At 60.9% G+C, this 25,409-nt stretch overlaps 1 protein-coding gene across 1 annotated transcript; it reads left to right on the forward strand.

Moving 5' to 3' along the window:
- Nucleotides 1–1,722: 1,722 nt before the first annotated feature.
- Nucleotides 1,723–22,794, forward strand: LOC117653705 (neuropeptide F receptor-like). Its single transcript, XM_034399550.1, has 3 exons — nucleotides 1,723–1,949; nucleotides 19,759–20,223; nucleotides 21,445–22,794. The coding sequence occupies exons 2-3, from the start codon at nucleotides 19,774–19,776 to the stop codon at nucleotides 22,435–22,437; spliced, it is 1,443 nt and encodes a 480-aa protein (XP_034255441.1). The 5' UTR covers nucleotides 1,723–1,949; nucleotides 19,759–19,773; the 3' UTR covers nucleotides 22,438–22,794.
- Nucleotides 22,795–25,409: the final 2,615 nt, after the last annotated feature.

A 25,409-nucleotide genomic window follows, 5' to 3' on the forward strand; every position in this document is an offset into this window, starting at 1 on the left:
CCGCGCCGCACCGCTTTCGCGCTCTCTCGCACTCGCGGCCGAGGGCCGGCCCCTGAGTGCGGTGCGAGAGAGACAGAGACTGCCGGCGGACGCTACAGGGCCGCACGTCGTCCGCACACATATGGCGGCAAGAGAGAGGGAACGAACCGGCAACGGGAGGCTGCCGAGTAGCTGGGTCACCTCTCCAAAGCGTGGTTGCCAACATTTTCTCAACTTTGCAGTTGGGCGATGATTTCACGACTTGTGCGGCGTAATAAGGTTACGTAATGGCAAGTAATCATCACAGCTTTCGAGACGCGCCATCCCGGAATCCGAAAGACGCAAAAAGTCGGTTCCCCATTCCTTCAACTACGTCAATCCCCGGCCTCGTGCCTTCCAATTTCCGGTGCCCAATTAATGAGATCCGCGGGCCAAAACGACGAGAGGCGGACAAGGCCACTTTGTTTACGAAGTGCGAGGCGCGATGCGATGCAGGCCCGCGATGGCGTTGTAGCCGAGCCACTGCGTCATGGCGCGGCCCAAGCCGGCCCGGCCCCCAGTGGAGTGGTTGCAGAACAACAACAGCGCTGCCTGCCTGCGCTGCCTGCCTGCGCTGCCTGCCCGCCGCACGGCAAAAGGAAATTTCGTCCACGAAATAAGAACAACAGAGCTGCCGGAGCGGTTTTAAATTAATACCCCTCTCGGCCGGCGAGCGAGTTTCGCTCCGTTGTTTTGGTTGCGATCCCCAGGCTTGAGGTGCTTGTTGGTTCGCGCCGGAGGTCCTGGACGCTTCCAGGAAGGGGGATGGCCGCCGAGCAGCTACGCATCCAGCTGTTGCGAGCAAGTTTCCGAAATCCGCCAGTTCCATGGAAAACAATCCGTTTTTTTAGCAGATGATACCTTCACTTAAAAACATACCTAAAACTACAACAACAAGACACATAAAAGTGTCAGCTAGCCTTTACTCGAGAGTCCAAAAACCAAGTGCGTATCGTAACAATCACCTCGTCGAACTTCTAGGGGGCGGTCTGAAAAGTTGATTCAAAGTATCCGCATAGAAAAGCTGTCAGCTGGTTTTGAACCGGAAAGCCAGAGCCTTCCCAGCATTCACAGCGATGAAGGGATTAAGCTTGGTGCTTCGGCGTCGCAGCGAGAATGACGCCGACGTCAATTTTGATGCACCCCATTGTTGCGAGCTTTGGCACTGGCCAGCTGCGTGAGCGTGAGGCACACCAATTATATGAAGCAGGCTGGACCGGCGGGCCTGGCTGCCCCGCCAGGGCGGCCCGGGGCGGCAAGGGCGGCCCCCCACGCGGGCCCACGGCTACCCCCACGCCTCGGCTGCGCGCTGCGCGTGGCTGCGCGCCGCGGGGCCCAGGGCAGCCCAGGGCGGCGCGGACGCCCCGCCGCCAAGCCAGACGGCGGTCGGTGTTCGAGTCGCGCGCACCCCAGACGGCCCGGCCGCGCCCCTGCGCGTGCAGCGAGCAACGCGTACGCCAGGCAGCCCCGCGAGGTCGCGGTCGACGCGCCGCGCGCGAGTCCCGCGGTCACCGCGACGCCGTGCCCGCCATGACGGGGCCCTGGGGTCCACGTCGACGGCCATCGTGAGGGCAACAGGTTGTCGGACCTCGCCGTCGTCGCGGCGGTCTGCGAGGGCACCAGGCTGACGTGGCGGCCGTCGTCGGGGCACCGCCGCCGAGGCCAAGACCACCGTGCTGCCTGAGCGATCGGCGTCCCCGGGGCCACGAGGCGCAGCGAGGCGCAGCGAGGCGGCCGCTCCTATCGGGCGGATCGGACGCGGGATTTGGGGTTCGGAGCCCCTTGGAGGAGCATGTCTCCCCTCGGCGACGACGACCAGCAGCACCAGCAGCCCCGCCGCAAAGCCGATTACGCGGCCGACACTTGAGGATAATTCGGGCGCCGCCTGCGACAGCGTCTGCGACAGCACCTCAAAGGACTACCGAAGAGAGGTAAGAGGCCCTGTCCAGATCGACAGCCTGGCGTGGAGTGGCTCGCCGCCTGGTCAGTCTCTCGAGCCCCGCCTCCGCCTCCAGCCTCCAGGGCTGCCTTTGGCGAGCGAGTACACTGCCAAGGGCGAGGCCGCCGCAGACGCCTCCAGCCGGGCGCCCTTGGGACACCAGTGCAGCCCAATCCGATTCGATTGCCTTTTGGCTACAGCCGCAAAGGGACGCCGCGGGGCGCCGCGGGGCGCGAGGGGAGAAAAAGCTGTTTACAGCCGTCGCTGGGGAGCGGGCCGTGCAAAGGACGTCCCGCCGACGGCGAGCCAGGCGAAGCCGCGAAGCCGCGAAGCCACGCCCAGCTTGACGCCCAGGGCGGCCACAGTCTCAGACGGACAGTCGCAGACGTTGGGCAAACACGGCGGAGTCGATTCAGCGCCATCGTTTCAGCTCCAGGGGCGTCGCGACACAGCGAGCAGCCAGCCCCGGACCACCGCACTGTCGCGGGCAGGCGCAGGCCGCGCAGGCACACTGGGTCAAGTTCAAGGTCGAGTCCGTGAGGAATGGCGGTCATAACCGCCACGGAAAAGTCCCTTTGACGAACTGAAAAAAAAATTTGTCGCTTTGAAAGGACGAGTCCTCTCCACGTGCGCTGCAGTGCAGGTGCGTCACGCCTCGACACGCGCACGCGTCACGCGCCACGCCACTGTGGCATGCGGGTCGGCCGAGCGGAACGAGCCTAGCCTCCCCCGGGGGAGCCGTCGCTCTGTCTCTCTCGCACCCACACGGGGCGCCCCACGAGTGCAAGAGAGGCGGACAGGACGCGTCTCTCGGAATCAGTCAGCTGTGGAGCTGCGGACGACAGGCTGCGCTGCGACACTGCCTTTCCCTTCGGCTTTCCCTTCGGCTGCACACGTCCGGGGCACGTCCCGGGACGCGTCTCTGGACGTGGACAAGTCCCCCAAATCGGCGAACGGACACTTTTTCTAACGAGCGGCCCCCAAAACGAGCCCCCGCCGCCCCGCGGGCCGCGCCGCGCCCACACTGTACGGACAAATAAAGGGATTTATGGCCGTTTTATCGGGCATGATCACTGCCGTCTTGGCCTCGCTGCAGCCGCACTGCAAGCCTTTTTATGGCGGACGCTGGCGAAAAAATTATCTTTTAAAGAACGTCAATCTAAGCAGATGATACTTTTTTAGTTTCCAACGAAAACATTTAAGAGCAGAAATTACAATTTGCCATGATTATTGTTTTAATTTAAAAAGGTCTTATGAATTTTCCCACACTGTAGAAAAAATCCACGGGAAAAGGTACAGGCACAGTCTGGTAGACAATTTGCCTGGTACCACCGTACCTCAGCCAGTACGGCTTTTGGGGTGGGGAGTACGGTTTTTGGGTACGGTTGTACTGTACACCGTGAGGTACGGTCTAGCCGTACCTTTTTCCTTGAAATGTACGGCTTTTTTAAAAGTGCAGCCTATTGAAAATGGAAAATAAAATAAATTAGATCAGAAGAGGCTTTGCACAGTGCAGAGCACCGCGCGGGACACCATTACCCTTGCCACACGGCAGGCAGGACCTCTGACCATCCGAGGTGCCCTATTCCACCACTAGGTTTCGACCGCTGCGTCCGAGGCGAGCCGCCGCCCCTTTAGGTCACGCTCAGTCACCGCCGACAGAAACTTTCTAATTGCTAAAGGCAAGAAACATTACAGGAGAATTCCTCTGTCTTTCGTCATTCGTCTCTATTCTTCAGTAATGTTCCACCAAGCGCTTAGAAGGGTCGCTGCCGGCGGCGCTGGCCCCACCGTATAGTTATAGCTTCTTTCCCCGGACGAGGTTTCGGCCCTAGTGATGGAGGTACAACCCGGCAGGTAGCGGCCCTACGGTGCGGCCTACACGAAAAAAAAAAAACTTAGCTAACCTAGCTAATATTCAGTAGCTAGACAGATTTACCTGCATCGCTAAAAGTTTTATCGTTGCAGCTAATATTTAGCGGTCCCCCTAATTTTATTTAGCTGCTCTGCAACGCACTTTAGCAAAGCAGTTTGCAGTTTAGCCGAGTAGACTCAGCCATCCTGCAAAATTTCGTTAGCTACCGAGGTGGCTAAGTGGCGAGGAGAGTCTCAAGGTAAAAGAGGGTTGCAACCCTCTGAGTTTCAAGTTTTTAATTTCAAGTTTCGCTCCCAAATCACCCGGGCCTGTTCTTGTCTTTTTTTTTGGAAACTTCAAATGTATCATCTGCTTACATATAACGTAAAAGAAACAAGTTGCGAGGGAAATTGAAACAAGGAACGTTTATGGAGGCAGACGATATTCGTCTGGTACTGTCCTGTGGGCTAGTTGTGGCAGTATGCTCCTATCTTTGTGATTGTATATACAATTGTAAATAAACTGGGTCCTTTGTGCCCTGGCCTGCACCGCCGCGCCGTGCCCGTTGGATTGCGATTGCGAGCGCCCGGTGCCGCGGGCGCTGTACGCGGGGAGGGACCGACAATGTTCCGCGCAGGCCGCCGGGGTGCCACCCGAGGAGGGGGTGCGTGCCATTGCTTACGCCCGGTGCCGGTGGCGCTGTACCGGGTGAGTGAGTGTCGATGTTTCGCGCAGACTGCGCCTCACGAGCCTCACTCACTATCCCGCCCCGGCAGCCAGCCCTACTGTTTGAACACTTTGGTTTCCGGACTCTCGAAGGAAAAGCTAGCTGACACCTTCATGTGTCTTGTATTGTTCTAGGTATGTTCTGAAGTAGTAAAGGTATCGTCTGCTAAAAGGCCCGCGGAATCAATGCACGCAGTGGTTTCGTTTCGTTGGTCCTTATTCTTTCGTCGTTGTTCGCCGCAGCGGCGGGGAGGCGGGGCGGCGGAGGCACCCCGGAGAGCCGTTGCGTTGCCACGCCGCCGTTCGTTTTCATTTAAGTCGCGGGGCAGCGAACTCGGCGTGTCGATGTGGTCGACGCACCTGGCGGCCTGGACGCGGCGCGGTCTCTCTGTCTCTCCCGCACTCACGGGGAGCTCCGTACAGGTGCGAGAGAGACAGAGCGACGAATCAGTCGGCTGGCGCCCCGGGGCCGCACAGACTCCATAACCGTTCAAAAACAAAAGCAACCGTGCCGCGGCGGCGCGGGCTGCGCGGGCGGAGCGCCGACGGGGACCCCGAGAGACAAAGAGGGCGCAACGAGGCGCGGCGGATAGAGGGAGGAGGCGGGGAGGCAGCCAATTCAATCCACCAATACTCATGAGGGCGGAATGGGCGGGCCACTGTCGCATCATACCGCCCCGTGCCGTACCCGCCGTGCCGCGGACCGTCCTCGATTTTCTTCCCGGAGGCCGCCCCGCCTCCGTTCGTGCAATTCCCGGAGTCAGGAAGACGAACTAGTGCTATCTGCGGCCCCGGAGCCCCCGCGGCCCCAGGCCCGAGCGGCGGGGAGCGTCCTGCCATCTCCACTCTGAGCCGGGGCCAAATCACAGCGCGGGATGTAAGGGCGGGAAAAATTAAAGGGAATAAACCAGAAGCCTTCGAACGTACCCGAGGGAATGGGGGAATCTTGGGCGCCGTCGCTTGAACGGCCCCGCGATCGGATGCCCGGGGCGGGGCGGCGAAGTGGTGCGAGTTCCATCCGCTGACTCGGATTTGCCAGATTATTGAGGAATCATTCGCCGCCAACCCCAAGCGGTCCGTGCTTGAGGCGGTTCGTTCGGTCAGGCGGACACTACACTGGCAAACGTTTTTGAGCGAGCGTCTTTTACTCGAATCAAAGTCATGATACGGCCAATGGAACGCCCTCCGAACGGCGTGTCTAAAGATACCCTCACGTGTTTGGCTTGGGTCTTGTTTCGGCGCTGCAAGAGGGCCCGGTCGCGTCCAGAGCTGTGTCCGCCTGAACTTGGCCCTTTTCCCCACAGTGCACTGCTCGCTGTTTAGAAGGCCCGTCAGGCCAGTCAAGTAGGCCCGCGGGCAGGAGCCTCTGATCCATTAGCGCCAGCCAGCACACTGGGAGGGACGCCTCTTTCTCTCTCTCTCGCACTCCTGGTGCGTCCCGCGGGTGCGACAGAGACAGAGACGCGGGGGTCTAGGCAGGCGGGCCGTGTTTAGGCCTCTTTCACCGACGGCCAGCTCACTTGCAGTGGGGGCGTCACTGCGTCACGTCGCCAGCAGCCCGCACTGTGAAGAAATCCAGGGTGGACTGCCGCACTTCATCGCCTGTGCGCACTTCCTGGTGGGGGTTGGATTTCAACATGCCTACCCCCAAAAATGTTAAAAATTGCAATTTTAAGGACAGGGGAGGGTTGAGTGGTTAGGGAAAAACGCAAGAGCGTACACGAAAGCATCCGTCAACTGGCAAAATTGCCTTTGATTTATTTAACAGTGCAGCCCACGCGCTGCCACGCGAATCAGGGTCCCAGGCGTCCCAGACACTGTGCCTCGCCTCGTGGCGGACGCCCGCCGTCGAACGGCAGGTACCAAAACCGAGGAGAGGGGCGGTGTGACGTCACTCCAGAGAGAGGGACGCCTTCATTATCGGCGGCTCACTTCGCTTCCGCATCGCGGGGGAGAGAGGAAGCTCACAGACGGACGGAAAATACAGACAAGGCAGCCACGAAAAGCGGACAGACGGCCAGACAGACGGCCAGACAGACAGACAGACAGACAGACAGACAGACAGACAGACAGACGCGCCAAACAGGTGGGCGAATTGGCCCGGCTGGGTGGGTGGGTGTACCCTCCCCGATGCTCTCCGTTCGTTGGTCCACAGGAGCGTCGCGGATCGCCAGCCTGGTCCGGGCTTGCCGGGCCGACCCTCAACGCTTGTGGATTTGTGGCGGTCCGTGGCGGCCCGTGCCGGTCCCGGCGGAGCGCGCGCAACTCGCGGTACGTGTTTTCCTGTCTCGCAGGTAAACAGGCCCAGGGGGACGACACGCGCACCACCGCAATCTAGCGGCCGCGGTTCTCTGAAATCCGAGCCGCACACCATCCGCCCTCCCCAAGGAAGGGAAGGCGGGGCGGGGCGGGGCGGGGCGGGGCGGGGCGGGGTGGGGGGGGGGTGCGATGTGGAGGGGCGGGGTCTTCCCTCTGCCCAATTAGCGAGCGGCCCTGATTTCTTCACGAGATTTCAACTTGGCAGCGCGGCGACGTACGCGCACAAGCTGCTCAGCCAATTTTACGGTTATCTCCGCATTATTTTTCAACTTTTTTTCTGGTGGCGGGCCCCGGAACGAAGAGGCGGCCGAGGGACAGAGGGAGAGGGAGGGAGAGAGAGGGAGCAGCGGGTTGCCAGCTTGTAGTGGGGCAGAGGAGCGCGAGATGAAGCTCGGTGTGTGGTCGGAGAGGATTACACTCTTGCGTGCAGCCAAACTCGCACGCCAAATCTCCCCGGACCCCAAGCTGACTGCCCGGCTGGCTGTCCGGCTGGCTGCCCGGCTGATCACGCAAAGGGCGGAGGGGGGCGGTGGGGGTGCGCGCGGGTGAACGTGTCCCGGCCAAGGCCACCAAGGTCACCATGCCGTGCCGCCAGACGACTACAAACACGAGCATTCGTTCGGCCGTGACGCCATTCCGGAGCCAGCCGGCCGCGCCCGCGGAGATCGGGTTAGGCAGCCCGCTACGCAAGGCGGGGCGGGGCGGGGCGGGGCGGGGCGGGGCGGGGCGGGGCGGTCGGCGGGCTGGCGCTGGTCGAGGCTCCCAGCGCACGGCCACCTGTGGAGCCGAGTCGGGGGTTCGCGTCGCAGGCTCGCAGGCTACGCGTGAGGCGGTGAGGGACGACGCGCAAGGTCGAAGGAGACTTCTGGGTTGCACCACGCCGGCCAGGGCCGCGCACAACAGAGCCATGGCCGAGGCGCACTTGTGGAGACTCGATGGCGCCGCATGGCCGCTTTTAGCTCGCCGCCCTCGCGCTCGTCTGCTCACTCAAGAGTTGCACTCTGTCTCCGTCACTGGCCGGGACGTTGCGGCGTCCCGTAGGGGTGCGAGAGAGAGGACAGGGCCGGGCCAACAGGGCCAAAGTGGCCACGGCGCAGCGCTGGACCTTGTGCAACCGTTCGTGTTTGTCCTCCCGTTCCGCGGCACGCCACGCCACGGCACGACCCAGTTCGCCAAGTTGGAGAAGGTACACCGCAGCCCCGGCGGACCTGTGTGATACACGGCCGCCGGCCTCGGCCAGCCTCCCCAACACGAATCGGGAGAGCGGCGCGGCGACGCTGCGGGGCCACGGGGCTCAAGGGCTTGAACCTCCCTTCGTCAATACCTGATTACGCAACAGCAACAGCTGCTTGCCTCTCAAATTGTCATCAGCGCTTTCTTTTCTGTCGTTTTCATGGGAGGGGGGGGGGGACTGCGGCGCGAGGGAGTGACGGCACGGACGGCACGCACGCGCCGCTAACGACCTCGTCGTCGTCCAGTGGTGACTGCGCTGTTTCCGCCACCACACTGTGGTGGTGGCCAGCACGTGGTGGTGGCGGTGCCCTGGCGGTGCCGGCGCCGCCCCGGCGCCACATGCCTTGTCCACACCACCCGCCCACATTCCGGGACCCGAAATTGCCATTCCTTTTGACGCGCGGCGAAGGCCTGCTCCGCCTGCTCGGCCGAGTCCCCTGCGCGTCCGCCAGCGTGGCGGCAGAAGACTGATCCCGAGAGTTGTTTCCGTCGCTCTGTCTCTCTCGCACTCATGGGGCGTCCCGTGTGGGTGTGAGAGAGACAGAGCGTGCAGGGCGAGGTCCGCAGCACCGGGAATAGCTCACACATCGCCAGGACCCTAACAAGCGCCCCCTCCGAGCCTCTCCATTAGCCAGCCAGTCCTTGGCGCCGCCTCGCCCCGCCCCGCCCCGCCCCGCCCCGCCAAGTTTCGTCAGGGAAGCCCTCGAGGGACTGGGCAGCCTCCGCTCGCGGCGCGGCGCAGCTGACCACCGCGTGGGCAGCCGAGCGATTCGGCAGATCGGTTTGTCTTTCTGTCTCTCTCGCACCCTTCCGGAGAGCCCCGCGAAGTGCGACAGAGACAGAAGGACGACAAGACTCTCCTGGGGCCCAGGCCCGGGGTCATGTCGGCGCCGACGCCCCGCGCGCGTCTCGGAATCCGCCCAGCGGCCCAGCGGACAGTGGACGACGCCAACGGTCAGTACACAGCAGTCGCTCCGTCTCTCTCGCACCCCCACAGGGCGCCACGCAACGCCGGGACGCCCCACGAGCGCGACAGAGACAGCGCGACGACGCAACCTTCGGAATCAGACTGAAGCCACCCAGCTTAGTCCTAGTCGGCGTCACGGCGGGACCGCTTCGGTGTACTCTGAGTTGATGAGGAAATTGATCCCACCTTGGCCTTGCCGCCTTGCTCCCTTGCTGGCTGTGCTTTAGGCGACCTCCTCCATTTACCGGGAGCAGAGTTCCAAAAGGCCAGGGCTCGGTGCGCACAGTCACCTCTCACGGCACCGCCACTGGAAAAAAAAGAGAAAAACCTGTTGTAATCTCACTTTATTTTGTTTACCTTTTTTCCAAGTCGCTTTGGAAATCCCTTCGTACTACACGCGCCGACCCCTGCACGATTTACAGCGGGGCGGGGGAGGGGGGGGGGTGTTCCACCGTGTTCCACTCCAGGAAGCTGATGCCCTAAGTGGACTGGAAGCCCGGCATTAATATGACAAATGCCCCGGCCTCCGCGGCCCAGCGCGAAGCAGCGCGAAGCAGCGCGAAGCGAGGGAACGAGCAAGGCCTCACCACCGTCGTGGCCCACGCCCCACGCACCGCAAGGCCCGCAGGCTGCTTGCCGTCTGTCTCTCTCGCACCCACGGGGCGTTCGCTCTAGGTGCGACAGAGACAGAGCGACGAAAGCGACTCTCGGAATCAGTCTGCAGGGCACGAGGCGCCGGGGCGCCGAGGCACGAGCGCACAGAGGGCCAGAAGACCGGTGGAGCGACCAAAATTCGAAACGCGTTTTGAGCCCCAGAGTCGCTAAATGGGACTCGAACCGACCCCACCAATGGATAGCTCTCCGAACGAGGAATCCATTGGTGGGGTCACACGGTCGGTTCGAGTCCCATTTAGCGACTCTGGGGCTCAAAACGCGTCTCGAATTTCGGCCGCTCCACCGGTCATCTGGCCCACTGTGGAGCGTGGCAGTTTGTCTCCCCGTGCGAAAGTAGTGTAGCAGTGTAGGAGCAGCCCCTTCCCGGCGGCGTGAGACACACACACACACCCAAGCCACTACTCTTTGACGCCAGCGCAGTTGGATTCCAGTTTGGAAAGGGATTACCACTAACGCAACCTGCAGTCCATGCAGCAAAACGACATTGAAAACAGTTATGCAAGTTACAATCCGATGCAATGAACTGCTACGAAGTACTTCATTCAATTATTCATTTCAGTTTTGGAACAGGTCTTCGAATCATATTGTCATGAGTTCTTACGATGAACAAACTTAAACAGTCATCGGGGAAAAAACCCGGAAGAGATCAGGTATGATTTTACACAAGGTTGAGAGGATGCATAATAATTAAAGACAACAAAATTATCGGCAACTGAAAAGCATATTAGACAGTCTATCTGATGCAGCTGAGCTCAATGCAGTTACACTGATACATTAGAAAGATTTAAGTGACTAACTCATTAAGACTCTTTGATAAAAAGTTACACACAGTGTTCCGCTCCAACAAAAGGCGCAACTTTTACTCGTAAAGTATATGCAGCCACAACGGCTATATCAAGTTAAGGAAATTCACAGTTCACAATTCACAGTTCACAGTTCACAGATAGGGTGAGGGGTGAGGCGGGGAGTCTTCACAATTCACAATTCACAGCTCCCCGCCTCACCCCTCACCCTATCGGTGAACTGTGAATTGTGAATTGTGAACTGTGAATTTCCTTAACTTGATATAGCCCACATTTCTTGCAAAATATGTGCTCTGAAAAAAGAGTTTCACTTTAGAGTCTTACCTTCTCCAGCATCTCCAAGGAATAACCATGAGATGAGAGTTGACCAGACATGGTTATGAAGCCTGCGGCCTTGAACTTCAAGTTCCTGTCTCCGTTCATTCTTCTCCGAAGAAAGGTTATATTTACTGCCACTCCGAAGGACACGCGAAGAAATCCAATCTTCGACCCTTGTCCCAAAGGAACGAACCAACCAAAACAGTCCACGAGCACAGTAAATACCGAAAACGAATAATGAACAGCAAACACAAAGAAACGAAAACACTGCGCGCGCGCGCGAATCCACTCACACAAACCAACACAAACACGCACACACACACTCACCGCGCCAAAAGGAGCGAGTCTTTTGTTTCACTATTTGCAGTTCCGAAAGCAACAAAGCGACAAACGACGAGCGGCGCTCCGTAGTCGCTGTCGCTACCCCGCGCGCGAGGGCCTCGCTCCGCAGCACGCTTTTCGAGTCTCTCGCGCGCGGGGTAGCGACAGCGACGGGACGAGGCGGAGCAGTTTTGCATTTTTCCTCGCTATACGGGTCCGTTTCACGCACGCGCTGTTACTATCAGCGTTCTCTCTTTTTCTCACGATATGCTTTTCTCTGTTCGCTTGATATCATCGGCAAATTACAGCAGTGCTGTGGTAGTTTCTGTTTTACGATTTGTTAAAAACACTCGACGCGACGTTAATCGGTCTTGATGAAGGGCGCGGCGCAATCTGATAAGTGGGAAGGCGGTGGCTGTCTCTGTCTCTCTCTCTGTCTGGCGAGGCGAGAGGCCGGCAACACGTGGAAGGCCCGGCCACCCCGCTACACAACTTCGCTTTCTACTGCGGGCTGCGCACCGATTTCGAGAGCTGTCTTCTCGCTCTGTCTGTCCGTCCCACCCGGACGGGACTCCCCGTGAGTGCGAGAGAGACAGAGCGACAGGCGCTGCGCGCGTCGGAAAAGGCAAAATGGGGCGCTGTTCGCTGTCCGTCCTGCTTTGCTTCGATGGGTCGAAGGTCGACCTTCGCTTCTATCTTCGACCCATTGGCGGGGCAAAGTGCGGTGGTCGTGACGAGCATGGACAGTGTGTGCCGGGCAGATGATAGAACGGTGGAATCAACGACCAGAGTGCTTCTGTGCCGCACGAGGCATGCTGTGTGGGTTGCGGGTAGCAGTTTGTGGCTACTTTAACGTGCACCTCGTGGCGCGGTGGGCGGTGGCGGCGGCCCTGCCTGCGATTCACGAGGTACTTAGTGGCGACTGCGCGATCCATAACGCCTCCGCGGTCCTCGTGCGGGCGGACGGGGAGGCCGGCAGCCTGGAGAAGCGGCCTGGAGAGGGGCGGAACGGTTATGGCCGCGGGTTTTGAGTTGGTTCACCACTAAGTGCTTCGAGATCTCGATCCTCGATTCTCGAACCGCGCGACGCAGCCGAGCACCGCCTTTGTGCCGCCAGAGACTCCCATCTACAGCAGCGCGGGGGATGATCGGAGCGGCAGGCTGTGGTCGCGCTGTCTCTCTCGCACCCCTGCAGTGCGCGCCGCGGAGTGCGAGAGAGACAGCGCGACGACAGCCTGCTGGTGGGATGGACGGACGGCTGATGCGGAAAATAGGGCCCGCAGGCCAAACAGTTCTAGGCAGTGCCTCGCAGCCAATCGGCTGTGCCTGTCAACCTGTCATTATGCTGGGGGCGGCTCGGGGGCGGCTTGGGGGCGGCGCGACTCGCTCAGATAGCCCAACATTAATGGCTGTCATGCCGTTCAAAACAAATGGTGCTCTGAAAGCGAGCCCATTAGCACACGCCACGCGCGCCTCGCAAGACCGTCGTTGTCGTTTGTAGCGCCCCGGAAACACAACACCTTCCCTCCCCCCTTTTACCCCGATCTCTTTTCTTTTTTGTCCATTTTTCTGGTTGTTGTCCATTCTCGCTGGAGATTCTCGACCGTCGTAGAATGTTGGCAACTCAGTGGCAGAGCGGCCCACGCTGGTCCGAACGGGTGGGGGAGGGGGAGGGGGAGGGCCAGGCCCGGAGGCGGGACGATGCTGTAATGTTCGGCAAAGGGTCCGGACTAGCCGGGACTAGCCGGGACTAGTCGGGACTAGCCCAGGGCCCGGCCGGCCCTGCTCCGAGCCCTTGGCCGAGCCCTTCAGGACAGAGGCGAGGCACTGTGTCGCCGCAAAGGGTCCAGGCTCCTCGAAAGCGCCGCGCAACCCTTCTCGAGAGTCTTCGCTTCGCAGATCGCGGCGTGTGTCCGGTGCCTCCCCACCCCCTGCCTTTCTGCCTGCCCGCCACAATGGACGAACCGCTCCACCGAGATTATTTGACGTTCCCGTCTTGCGAGCCTGTACCTGGGTATGGGCCCGCCTGTGTCTGTGTGTGTACGTGTGTGTGGGCGTGTGTGTGTGTGGGCGTGTGTGTGTGTGTGTGTGCGTGGGCGTGTGTGTGAGTGCGCGCGCGTTTCTCACACGGGTTGGCCACCCTCCGCGTGAGCCGCACCGAGCCCCAGCGTGACGGCGGCGCGTGGAGGCGGTGGAGAGATGAACCAATTATACGGCGCGTCTCGGCGGAGGCCTGGAAGGCCTGGAAGGCTGGAGCGACAGCAGGAAATCAGCGGCTCCCTTTTAATGAGCAGCGGGTCGTGTTCCCTCCCCTCGCGCCGCCGTCGGCCGCCATCGAGACATCAAGACCGCCAGCAAGGACGAGAAGTCGTTTCCGCCGCTCCGTCTCTCTCGCACTCACGGGCGTCCCGTACAGGTGCGAGAGAGACGGAGCGACGAAAACGACTCTCGGAATCAGTCTGCAGGACCGCGAGAACCGCGTCGCGCGAACAACGGGGAGCCGAAGACCGCAAGCAACCGCGGCGGCGAGGCGTCGAGGAGGCTGGCCGGGACAGCGGCAAAGCGCGGCCGGCTGGCGGCTGGCAGTGGCGTGGCAGCGCCCTGGCAGTGCCCTGGCAGCCAGGCGAGGCAATTGGGCACGGCCACAACAAAGAGGGGCGGGGGAGGGGAGGGGGAGTCCCTCGCCGCCCGCCGACGCCAGCATGGGCCGGCCCGCCGCGCTCGCCTGCCCCGCGGGCAAGCCCACCTCGCATTACCATTACCATTAAGGGCGCGTCCCGGCCGTGGCCTGGCGGCCTGGCGGTGTGGCACGCAAATTGTTTCGTCGCGCTCGCCCTTGTTCTGGCGGTGGTGCCAGGCGACGACGTGCTCGGCGTGGTGTCGGCCGAGGTGTTCGCCGAGGTGTTCGCCCCGCCGAATGCCGGTCAACGAGGCGGGCGGCGCGTGCGGCCTTGGCCGGCCTTGGCCGGCCTCGTTGCGTGCTACACTAGGCCTGGGCGATTATTGGTTGTAATCGTAATCGGCCGATGAATAAAATAATCGCGATTGGTGTCGATTAGCAGTTCGGTAATCGGTAATCGAAAACGTACACGATTAATCGAAAATCAACGATTAATCGGGGGAAACCGATTATTTGGAAATTGACAAACAAGGGGTAATACTCGTACTATTGTAAAATAGCATGTAATAAGAGGATAGGAAAACCATTGGCGCAACCTCGAGTGTCTGAGACAGCTTTTTCGTGCCTTAACTGAAAACTTTTCAAGACTTTTCCGCTCAGAATTTGAACAGGTGATGGATAGAATATCCGATAATGAGACGATTAATCGATAATCGATCATCGTTAAATAATCGGTCAATCCTTCGATTACCGAACCTCTAATCGGGGTTTGAAATAATCGGACGATTAACAAAATAATCGCGATTATTTTCGATTATTCGATTAATCGCCCAGGCCTAGCCTACACTGTAGACTTATTCCGAGCGTCGTCGCTCTGTCTCTCTCGCACGCATGGGGCGCCCCGTGTAGGTGCGAGAGAGACAGAGCGACTGCGCCGGCGGCCCTCGCTGGCCGTGGCAGTGAGTGGCGTCATCGTCCCGGTACAAGTTCAATGTCACTCCGGTTTCCATCGGGGGACAACCACAACCAAAAAAATAGGAGAAACGACATGAAACAATTTAGAACACCCCCCCACCGCGGGGACCCATTTCTGAGCGGCGCGCACGGCAGAAATCGTTCGGAATAAACGTATTAATCCGACCGCTCTCGGTCGTCCCCCCAGGGACGGCCAGCTGGCAGTCAATCCGCCCCCCCCCCTTCCCCTCCGCGGGGTGTCGCTGCCGCGCGGCCGCCATTTCGACCGGAACGCGGATTATTAACGTTATTTTTATTTGGGTGACCGGAGAGTGAGCCACGCGCCAACCTCCTTCATTAATTAAAAAATATTTATTAAAAAAATCAACAAAAAACAAGGGGAAATTAAAACCTTTTTGCAATGCCCTCCACCCTTCCCTTCGCGAGCTGCACGCCTCGTGAATTCCAGCCAGTCACTTTTTTTTCTTGCCCCTCTTCCCCTCCCTCTCCTTCTTCTTCTCTACTCGCGCTCCGCCTGGCCTGCACAAGTGGCGATGTGGAGGCGCTCGGGCGCCCCCCCCCCCTTCCCCGCCGGTTCCACGCTAGCGTGGCGGCGCGTACTGCGCGGCGAAATTAAATGCGATAATCTGGTGGCGACGGTGGCGCCGCGGCTGCAGGCGGTGGAAGGTGAGACGGATAAAGAGCGTGTCGTGTCGCGCATTGAAAGCTGGAGGGGCTGGAAGGGCTGCACGCCGACGGGGACCTTGGCCTCGTGAGGCAACACTCTGCCGCGCCCACTCGCTCGCGCCCTCGTCAGCCGGTGTCGCTGAGAGGCCTCCGGGCCGCCGCTCTGCAGCGCGGAGTGAGGAGAGACGCAAATGAATTGCCCGAAGAGAGTAACAAGGCGAACGCTTTCAGGCGAGGAGTAACTAAAAACAGCTGCCGCTTCACGTTTTTCGACCAAACCGTTTACTTTCATCCAAGATAAAAGTCAGTCAGGTCCTACTTGTAAAAGGATTTTTCTTCCCATCGCTTCGGCACCGGCGCTGTCGGGCGCTGTAATGGGCATGGGACGCCTCCCCCCTCACCCCAATTCCCCTACTTCAAGGAGCCCCCCCCCCCCCTCCCTTTTGCAGCCCCGTGTCAGCAGCTGGACCCAAACTTGGGCCGGGCGGAGAAATCCGTTACGGGTAGTGGGCAATTTGCGCGAAGGCGCAACTTTCTCCGTCCGCGGGACCCGGAATCCCTTATTGGATCGGAAGCCCGGCGCTCCTTCCCGCATTGATAGTGGTAGCGGTCGTCCTGCGCGGAAGTGACACCACAAAAAAAAAAAGAAAAACTATATTTTTTTGCGATTTTTTTTTTTGCGGGCAGTGATAAGATAGCCATGCGTAGGGGATGAACAAAATTAAATTTGAAAGGCCTAACTTTTCCAAATCTCGACGTTTACGACGTAGACTCCACTAAAAGAGGCCACAGCTGGCCGCCGCGCCGCCGCGCCCTCGTGCGGCAGCGAGGGAATTTTAACCTCGATGAAGTCCTCAGCGTGATTACGGACGTCGAGTCGCCCCGCGCTTTTCCGCGATTTCCATTTAATTACACCCCCGCTATCACACACTGCCCCGTTTTGCGGTGATTTACGGCTTTGGCCGCGCCACTGCTCGGCCTGCCGTGGTATTAAAACTGCCATTTCAAGCCTCGCCCAGACGGCGTCTCCCGCTCGAAAAACCACGGCGTTCTTCCAGAAAAAAGGGGCACCGTCGTGGTAAACAAGATGTCACCACTTGCACGAGGAAAAAAAGCTGGACCCGACCACGCAGACGGGCTCAAGGGTCCCCGTCACGTGAGCGAAGAGTGGACCCCGACCCCTCGACCCTACGACGCCCCTACGCCCCGGGGCCCCGGGCGCTTATAGGATCGAGAGGCCCCGGATTTTCCTTTTTTTTCGGCACGGTATTTTCCCCTTAAAGTGCTGCGACGGCGCTAGTCGGTCTGTCTGCCGCCCGCCTCAAGGTGGGGCCATTTTTTTTTTTGCCGGCGCCGGGGTGGAAGGGGACGACGACGTCAAACTCGCTGTGAAAACTGCCATAACAAGACAAGAAAAAGTTTCGCAAAAATCAAATTTACAACTTATTCTCAGCTGACCCATTCTGCTGACTTTAAGGGGGAATTTTCCGCCAGACCGCGTCATACGCGCCAAACTCCGGCGGTTTGTCTGTGATGAGCGCTTTCGCGGGCAGGCGGAGGGAGAGGTGGCCGCGCCAAGCGGCTCAAAAATAATCTAAATAATTTGGCGGGGCCGCGGGGTCGCAGCCTCCACGGTTGGTTTAACGGTTTCACGCGTCGTCCGCCGCCCCGGGCGCCGCCACACTGCCAGCGGCCCTACAGTGGCGTGGCGAGGCGGCGAGGCGCTGCCCTTGAACCTGCTGCTGCTGCTCGTTGGGGCCCCACAGTGCCGTGCCGTTATTGATGGCTCCCACGGCTTCCCATTGCCAGGCTCATCTCTTTCCCCTTCAAAAACATTTCTCTTCCTTTGGCGCCCCTCCCTCCGCGCCGCGCGACGACTGTCAGTCCGTGGGGCGTCGTCGGGGAACGGGCGCCGACGGGGACCCACGGCAACACCGCCAGGAAGGTCGCGGAGCGCTAATTGTCCCAACTTGTACCGCCCCGCCTCCACGCTCGCTGTGCGCAGCGCCAGTTTGTGACGGAGTGCAGCCAGCAGTGCATGCCGCTGCTTTCCATACGTCGCGCCGGGAGGGGCTGGGCGGGGCGCCAGCCCTTGTCTGGTCACCATGGCTACCGCCGCCTTATATGCGCATGGCGTCCCAGCCTAACGCACTGCGCAGTAAAATAAGTGCAAGGCGCCGGAACCGTAAAGCATCCCTGCGGCCGACGACCGACCGACCGACCGCAGCCCCGCCAGCCCCACCCACTTCCTATTTTGCCGCGCGGAATTTGAATTTATGGCGGATGAGCGCGGGAGACGGTCCGCGGGGCGCGGCGCGGTTTTCCATTCGCGTTGCGTCATTTGGAGGGGCTCGCCGCGTCCGGGACGACGACGATGACCACCACGACCACCACCACGACCACCACCACGGAAGCGGATTAGGAACACGCCCGTGGCGGCTCCGTTCGGCATACATATTGCGATCCACTTCCACCGAAACGGGATCCACCGTCCGCCCGGTTCGCCCAGTTGGCGCTGTAGCGCGGCGGGCACTGTAGTGTGGACCGAAAGGCAGCGAAAGGTGCGCCGGAGGGGCAGTGCCGTGGGCAGTGCCGTGGGCAGTGGGCAGCAGGTGCGCGCCTGATGGATGGCCGGAGCGCTTTTATACGGACCCTAATGAAATGGCGGCGCTGTACGAATGTGCGTGAGGGAGGCCGACGAGGCGCCCCACCAGGCCGCCAGCGACGCGTGGGGGGAGGGCACCCGCACCGCCAGCCGCTTTCCGTCACTCCGGGGGAACAATATTGGCCGGCGGCGGGGCTGCCTCAAGCTGCGCTCGACAAGGATAATAAATCCAAAGGGGCTTTTTGTTCGACACCTTCGCAACACTGCCGCCAGCCACTCGCTGCAACGCGAGGCGAACGCGCCAGTCTCACGGATTGGCGGGGGAAATTCGAGTCAACTTTCCGCCTTTGTGTTGGTGGCGTAGGCGGGGGTAATTATTTACTGTGTGTGTGTGTCTGTCTCTCTCACACACGCACGCGCTCACACACACACGCACACACAATCCCTGTCAATCGGGCTTCGGGGGGTCAGCGTCGGTCAGCGCCCGGCGCCCTTGAACGTCTCGACGAGGGAACCCAACTCACCCCGGGCCGAGTTGGCGGTCGGCACGAAATTCAATGAAACCGTTATTCGTCGGTACGAAAACTGGGCGAGGCCAGGCCGGGCCACCGATTCAGAAAACAAGGTTCCGTCGATCTGATTGGCGGAGAGCTGGCGGCCTCCTCCAGGGGGTATTGGATCCGAAAGTTCGGTCGGACCCAATCCAATCCACCCGCAAGCAACTCGCACGCCGCAATCTTAGTGACCACTATTCCTTGTACTGGACTAATCCCTCCCACGGGGCGGCCGGGGCGGTCGGGCCGGAGAAAGTCCCCCGGCCCGAAGGCAAACAGCGCAATATGATTAAACCGCTTCGGCGAGTGGGCCCGGCCAGGCCTGCCACCATTCTCGCAATGGCGGCTGCCAGGCAGGTAGTTTCCTCCGCAAAGTCGGTATCGTTGGCGCGGCACGGCGGCAGCTGGGACGCGGGCTGATCCGCGGCGAGATAGTGACCGCCGCGCCGCCCTGCCGCCGCGCCGCTCTGCCACCCGACACTGCTTGAGTGACAGGGTCGCCAACTTTGCGATGACGACATGGAAATTGTTGTTCGCACACAGAAGGACGAACTTGAGCAGATTTATTCATAGCCGGGGCTGCTGCCGCGTCCATGGCCGCGTCGCGTTTCATCTTCTGCCCCCCCCCCCCTTTCCCCGCCACTTGCCACCATTATTGGCACCAGAGGATGATTTGAACGTCACGTGGGTGGCAAAGCATACTTCCATTTGAAGAGGAGTTATTTGGAGAGGCAAGTTACGAGGGACAAGCCTGCCTAAAGCAGCGAGCCGGGTGCGACGGGGCGACCAGGCAAGCAATCAACGGGACACATGCTACCCCTGCGGTGCGCTCCACTGTGGCGCTGGCGTGCTCACACGCGCACACTCACAGGCACTGGCACGGACGCGTGCCTGGGTCGATGTTCCAGCTGGAGGTGCAGAATCGCGTTTCAAGCAGTTCGCATTCGATGAACCTTGCAGCACGTGCGTCTCCACGGTCTTGCCCTTGAAGGGGGCAGCGCCACGCCTCGCCAAATCGGGGGGCCGTTGGCCTCGGGGCGCTCCGGGCGGGCCGGCCAGCACTTACGCCCTCTGTGTTCTGCGACTTGTCTAGTCGGGGCAGGTTTCCTCTCTGGGGTGGTACAGTACGCGGCTCTTAGATCTCGCTCCGCTTCTCTGTTGCAGGCCCGTGGCGGTGCCATGGACAGGCCCCATGTCAACAACAACAACAACACCATGAGCACCACGGAGGACATGTCGTGGATCCTGAACGCGAGCCAGAACGTGGACCCCGACGTGCTGGCCAGCTTCGCGCGCAACCGCGACCTGGACGACCCGTTCTTCTTCACCTTCATCGTGCTGTACTCGGTCATCATCTGCTTCGGCGCGGCCGGCAACGGGCTGGTGGTGTGGGCCGTGGCCCGGAAGCGCTCCATGCGCACCGCGCGCAACATGTTCATCGTGAACCTGGCCGTGTCGGACCTGCTGCTGTGCGTCGTCACCATGCCGCTCACGCTCATGGAGATCCTCACCAAGTACTGGGCGCTGGGCCGCGAGGAGTTCATCTGTAAGATGCTGGGCACACTGCAGGCCACCAGCATCTTCGTCTCCACCATCTCCATCACGGCCATCGCCCTGGACCGCTACCAGGTAAGGATGAGGAGGCGGCCCAGGCTCCAGGGGAAGCCCCGCCGGCAGCCAGTGGGCCTGGGATGTCTGGCCGCCAAACGGCGGAACGAAAAATCGAACGTCGAGCCGCGCAGCACGGAAGCCGGTGCGGGAAATGTTCGATGAAATTGGTGGCAAACGCGCCGCAAAAGAGTCTAGCTTCCGATAAAAGAGGGAGTGTGGAGTGAGAAGCCCTCGAAGTGCCGGGCCGCCGCTGCGAAGGGCCAGGCTAGGGCCGCCGGGCCAGGCGCGCCGTACCGCGTAGGCAAACCTTCGGCCACGGCCGCCACCGCGCTGCGTTCTTGATCATTCCGGCCGAAGAGATCCGGGGGACCGGCCCGGTGGGGCCGGGCACACTGTCTCATTGTTTGCCTTGGCACATCGTTCCGTTCTGTTGCGTTCCGTTCGCGGCCACCGTGCGCTGAATTTGCCGAGAGGGTTCGAGGCCGCTCGAGGCGATGCATGGGTAAAGCCCCGGGACGGGCTGACGGGGGGGGGGGGGCGACTTCGCCTTGAGCCGCCCAGGGGCTCAACAAACTTGCCGGTTTTCGTCCGGAGGAGTTTTGTGATCCCCGCGGCGGCAGCGGCAGCATTGCCACGGCCGGTCCGGCCTAGAGCACACCCAGCACACTGGCACGGGGATGCACAGCACTGCGCCATGCCGCGTCTCTGTCGCACCGCCTCTCCGGCGTGGGGGCAAGCGAGAGACGGGATGCCCGTTGCCGATATCGACAAAGATGCAATCACAGCTCCCGTTCCGGTGCTGGCCGGGGCCGTCGCTCTGTCTCTCTCGCACCTATACGGCACACCCCACGAGTGCGAGAGAGAACGACTCTCGGAATCAGTGTGCAGGGTAGGGATGGGCAGAGTGTCGGGGGCGAAGCGCGAACCCTCGTCTCGTCCCACTGAGTGCAGGGCAGTACGAGTGGCGCTGAGGGTCGGGTGTTCCGGTTGAGCGCCTCGGCGGAAATCGTCTGACCAACCCCACAGACACACAGTGTGCAGATCACGTTTTACTTTCCATTTTTCGCTCGTCCTTGTCACGTAGTGCGTTTTTTTGGTTCGCGAGCAGTCTTGCTGCAAAGTCGGTCAAAACAAGTCAGTGACGAGCCGAGAGTGCGAATCTGGGATGGGTCCACAAAGAGTGCATCCTCGCACCGACATGCAGAATGCCACTAAACGATAACTTCGGTCTGCCCCCAGGTGATCGTGTACCCGACGGGCAACAACATCCAGAAGGTCGGCGCCATCGTCATCTCCGTCATGATCTGGGTGGTGTCCCTGCTGCTGGCGAGTCCCCTCTTCATCTTCCGCACCCTGGAGGTGCACCACGTGGTGGACATCGGCACGCTGGCGTACTGCATCGAGAACTGGCCCGTGGCGGACGGGCGCGCCTACTACTCCATCTTCTCCCTCATCTTCCAGTACATGTTCCCCATCGTGATCGTGACGCTGGCCTACTCGCGCATCTGCAAGAAGCTGCGCTACCGCTACGTCAACTCGTCGGCGTCCAAGCGCAACGCGGGCCTGCCCGTGCCCTCCAACACCACCTCCAGCGCGCCCCCCGCGCCGCGGTGCCCGTTCGCGGCGCCGGCCGTCAAGGACACCGTCAAGGACGCCGTCAAGGACACGCAGCCGGCCGCCGTGCCCGTGGTGGTGCGGCCGAAGGCCAAGGACGACCGGCGCATCAAGCGCACCAACGCCCTGTTCATCTCCATCGCCCTCATCTTCGGCATCAGCTGGCTGCCGCTCAACGTGTTCAACCTGGTCATGGACACGTACTCGGGCGACCTGTTCGGCCACAACCGCCAGGCCATGCTCATCACGTACGCGGCCTGCCACATGATGGGCATGTCGTCGGCCTGCACCAACCCCATGCTGTACGGCTGGCTCAACGAGAACTTCCGCAAGGAGTTCAAGGAGATCCTGGACGTGGCGTGCCGCGTGCTGTGCTTCTTCCGGTCGGTGGGCGCGGGCGGTGCGGGTGGCGCCGGGGCTGGCGGCGCGGGCGGCGGCGGCCTGGCGTTGACCGGGGCGTCGGGGCGGCTCCGCGGCGGCCACGGCCTGGGCGGCAAGCTGCTCAAAGACTCGAACCGCCTGCAGCCGTCCGCGTGCCGCGAGATGACCAACGGGCAGGACATGACCACCAGCCTGGTGCACGCCGACGAGACGACCAGCTTCACCAACGTCTTGTAGCGAATGCGTCGTCAGCGTCGCCGCCGCCAGGGCCCCGGCGGGCAGCAGCAGCTCGAGCTGCTGGTGCTGGAGCCGACGGCCGGTGTGCCGGACAGCCAGGTGTGACCCGCGGCACCCGCCATCTCCGCGCGACTCGAATCACTTCCTGGAGGCCCTGGAGCTGGTTAGGCCTCCGCCACGCGCACGGCCACGCACGGCCAGCGCGCTAATTCCGTCACGCGCTCCAACCGATGAGCCAGTCACGTGAGTGCCCGCCAGCAGAGGCGTCACTCTGTCTCCGTCCCACTGGCGGCCCGTACCGAAGGGACGCGAGAGAGGCAGAGCGACGCCTCGGAGCCACCCGGCTCCTTCGCGGGCGCCGCCGCCCGGGAGGCGCGCCGCCTCGGTTGCCGCCGTGCGCGTTGGGTTGCCTGCCGAGCACGGCGCACGCGTCGCGCCCCACGACCTGGAGCCCGGAGTCTGGAGGCCTGGAAGCCGCATTCCGGAACGCCGAATTTCAATCCCCAGACTCCAGCCTGCCCCCTCCCCTCCCAACCACTACAGTGGTGGTTTCCCCCGGGAAAGTTGGGCCGCCTGCTTGCTTGCGCCCCCAGCCAAGTAAAGAGACGAGGAGAGGGGGAGGGGACGGGGGGTATCATTTCCGGAATGCGGACCGTCTTCAAGGGCTGCTTTAAATTCCTCGGGACTTGCTAAGAATTTTGTTCCTGACGTAATGATCTGTGCGCTGGCCGCGCGGGAAGCCGTAAAGTGATTCGAGTCGCCGTGCCTCGGTACCTTGGTGACGCTGACCTTAGTGTAGGACCCTAGTGTACAGTGTGAGTACGGACAGTTTGGACGCTCGGCCCAATGGAGCTCGCCGAAAAGACTAGAGTATTCCGAATTTTCCTTGTCTGTTTGTTGCGGTTTTTTTTTCGATCAACTTTTTGTAATAGATGTTGATTTAGAAAGATTGGAATACTTTTCAAGTGAATCGTGTGGTCTGTATCTGCATTACAGCTGATTATTCATAACATGAATTCCTGAAATTATAAATGCGTGACATGGCAAATGGTGTCCCCAGTAGTGGACAATTTGCTGGAGACTTCATCGTCGGGACCAAAACTCTCGATTTCGGGTAGTTTGGAACTTGGAACTCTTCCAAAGTAGCAGCTGTGTTGTGGCAGCGTAATCGTGTCGTTCATAAGGTTTGGGTTCGAGAATTTGTGAATGAATTAAGTGTAAAGGTAAATAGTCCATAATTTTAACATACTTTAGGTTAAGGTTATGTATAATTCCTAGATGTGTACAATAACTGTCCCAGTGACTAACGGTACTGATTGTCTGTAATTCTTTCATAATTTTGTACATAGCGTGACGGTGGTTCCTAGACGGTAAGTCCAACAGTATTCTAGTCAAAGCGAGCCTTCCACCTCCGGTAGGTGAAAGCGACCCTTATATTTTACGAACTTTGAGGGCTTGCCAGACCCTTTACTGCACTGTGTATTTTTGTATGGAAAACCACTATTATTGTAAGAAATACCAGCTATTCCGGCGTTCGTTGTTGAAGCGTGCACCTCGACGGGATGGATCCACGCCGCCACACTGCCGTCTTGTCGAATCATCCGGCCGGGCCTGCCAGTGCCTCTGGCCGGTGCCAAGCACCTTGCCCTGCAACGAGCCAATAACGAGAATTGAAGTTTAAGACTCCCCAGGGCCGGGCGCCAGGGCCCAACAGGGCCTGCCGGGCCGCCCAAAGACGCGCCGCAGGGCCGCAGGGCGGGGACGCGGGGCGAGGGACGGGGCGGCCGGGCCGGGCCGGCCGAGCGGGCAGGGGGCGTGGTGGCTGCGCCCAGGCTGCGCCTTCGCCCTGCCATGCCGCCTTGCCACGCCCACCCACCGTGGACACCTATCAATCAAGCGGCTGCCGACAAGAATGATGGGCTTCGACGGGCGCGGGACATGTCCGCTGGCAGGCGTGCAGTGCCGGCAGGAGGTGGCCGCGCCGCCGCCGCGCCGCTCCGTGCTCGGCCGGGCCTAGCGCGGCCCGCGCGGCCCGCGCAGCGACGGGGGAGAGAGAGGGAGGGGGGCGCGCCGCCAGGCGAAGGGCAGCGCAGGGCAGCGCGCCGCAGGGCCTCGGCCACCTCCTCGCCGGCGCGTGGCGCTGGGTGGCGCTGGGTGGCGGTGGGTGGCGGTGGGTGGCGCGGGCGCCCGGGAGGGTGGCGCCGGCGGAGGCGGACGACGACGCCGTGCTCGTTCAATCCTCGCCGTCCTGGCCGCGGATGCTGTAACGACGATGGCCGGCCGCGCGGCGCGGCGTGGCGCACATCAGGGGATTGGTTTTAAGGAGCACTTTTTCGTTCCCCCGTGACGACGCCCTAAAAGCGATGGCCGGTGGGGCGCGGCTAGGCCTTCATTGCCTTAATGGAAGCACCGCGGCGACAAAGCGACGTCGCACCGCGACGCACGCCTTACCTGGTCCAGGAAGGCACGGATGATACGTTCAGACATTTCCACCACCGTAATCACATGACGCGGCGGTCTCGGCGAGGTCTCCGAGTCCCGGACCCGCGTCCCGGAGGAGGGCCCTTCGCGCGCGGCGAGACCCGAACCGTGAAATTTACGCGCGGGGCGCCTCTTCCAACGAGTGTGCGCCCCTCTTATCTCCATCCGTTATATTTTTTTTTCCGCGGGCCAAAACTTTCTGGCTCGCGTTTCGTTCTGTGCTTCGAGCCCCGCTCCCCACGTCGCGGCGTCGCGGCCGAGTCTCTCGGCGGAAGGCCGGAAAGTGGAAGGGCCCGGTGGTTCGTAAGCACCCTCGCTCTCTTACCGTGATTGTGTCGGGAGTAATACCTTATACGCCCCGCAGCTCGACTGTGATATGTCTGTGTGTGTGTGTCTGTGTGCGTGCCTTTGTGTGCGTGAGGAAAAAAGGAGAGGAACGGAAACGCCAAGGTAGACGCAGGGGCGGGGCTGAGGCGAAGGGAAGGAGGCAA

The sequence above is a fragment of the Thrips palmi genome, unplaced genomic scaffold (assembly GCF_012932325.1).
Source record: "Thrips palmi isolate BJ-2018 unplaced genomic scaffold, TpBJ-2018v1 HiC_scaffold_8, whole genome shotgun sequence".
NCBI classification, from domain to species: domain Eukaryota; kingdom Metazoa; phylum Arthropoda; class Insecta; order Thysanoptera; family Thripidae; genus Thrips; species Thrips palmi.

What these genes read in the sequence shown, in the direction of transcription:
- LOC117653705 (XM_034399550.1), top strand. Translation starts at nt 19,774, where the DNA reads ATGGACAGGCCCCATGTCAACAACAACAACAACACCATGAGCACCACG. An exon ending in TCGCCCTGGACCGCTACCAG is followed by an intron (nt 20,224 to 21,444) that starts GTAAGGATGAGG and finishes GTCTGCCCCCAG; the next exon opens with GTGATCGTGTACCCGACGGG.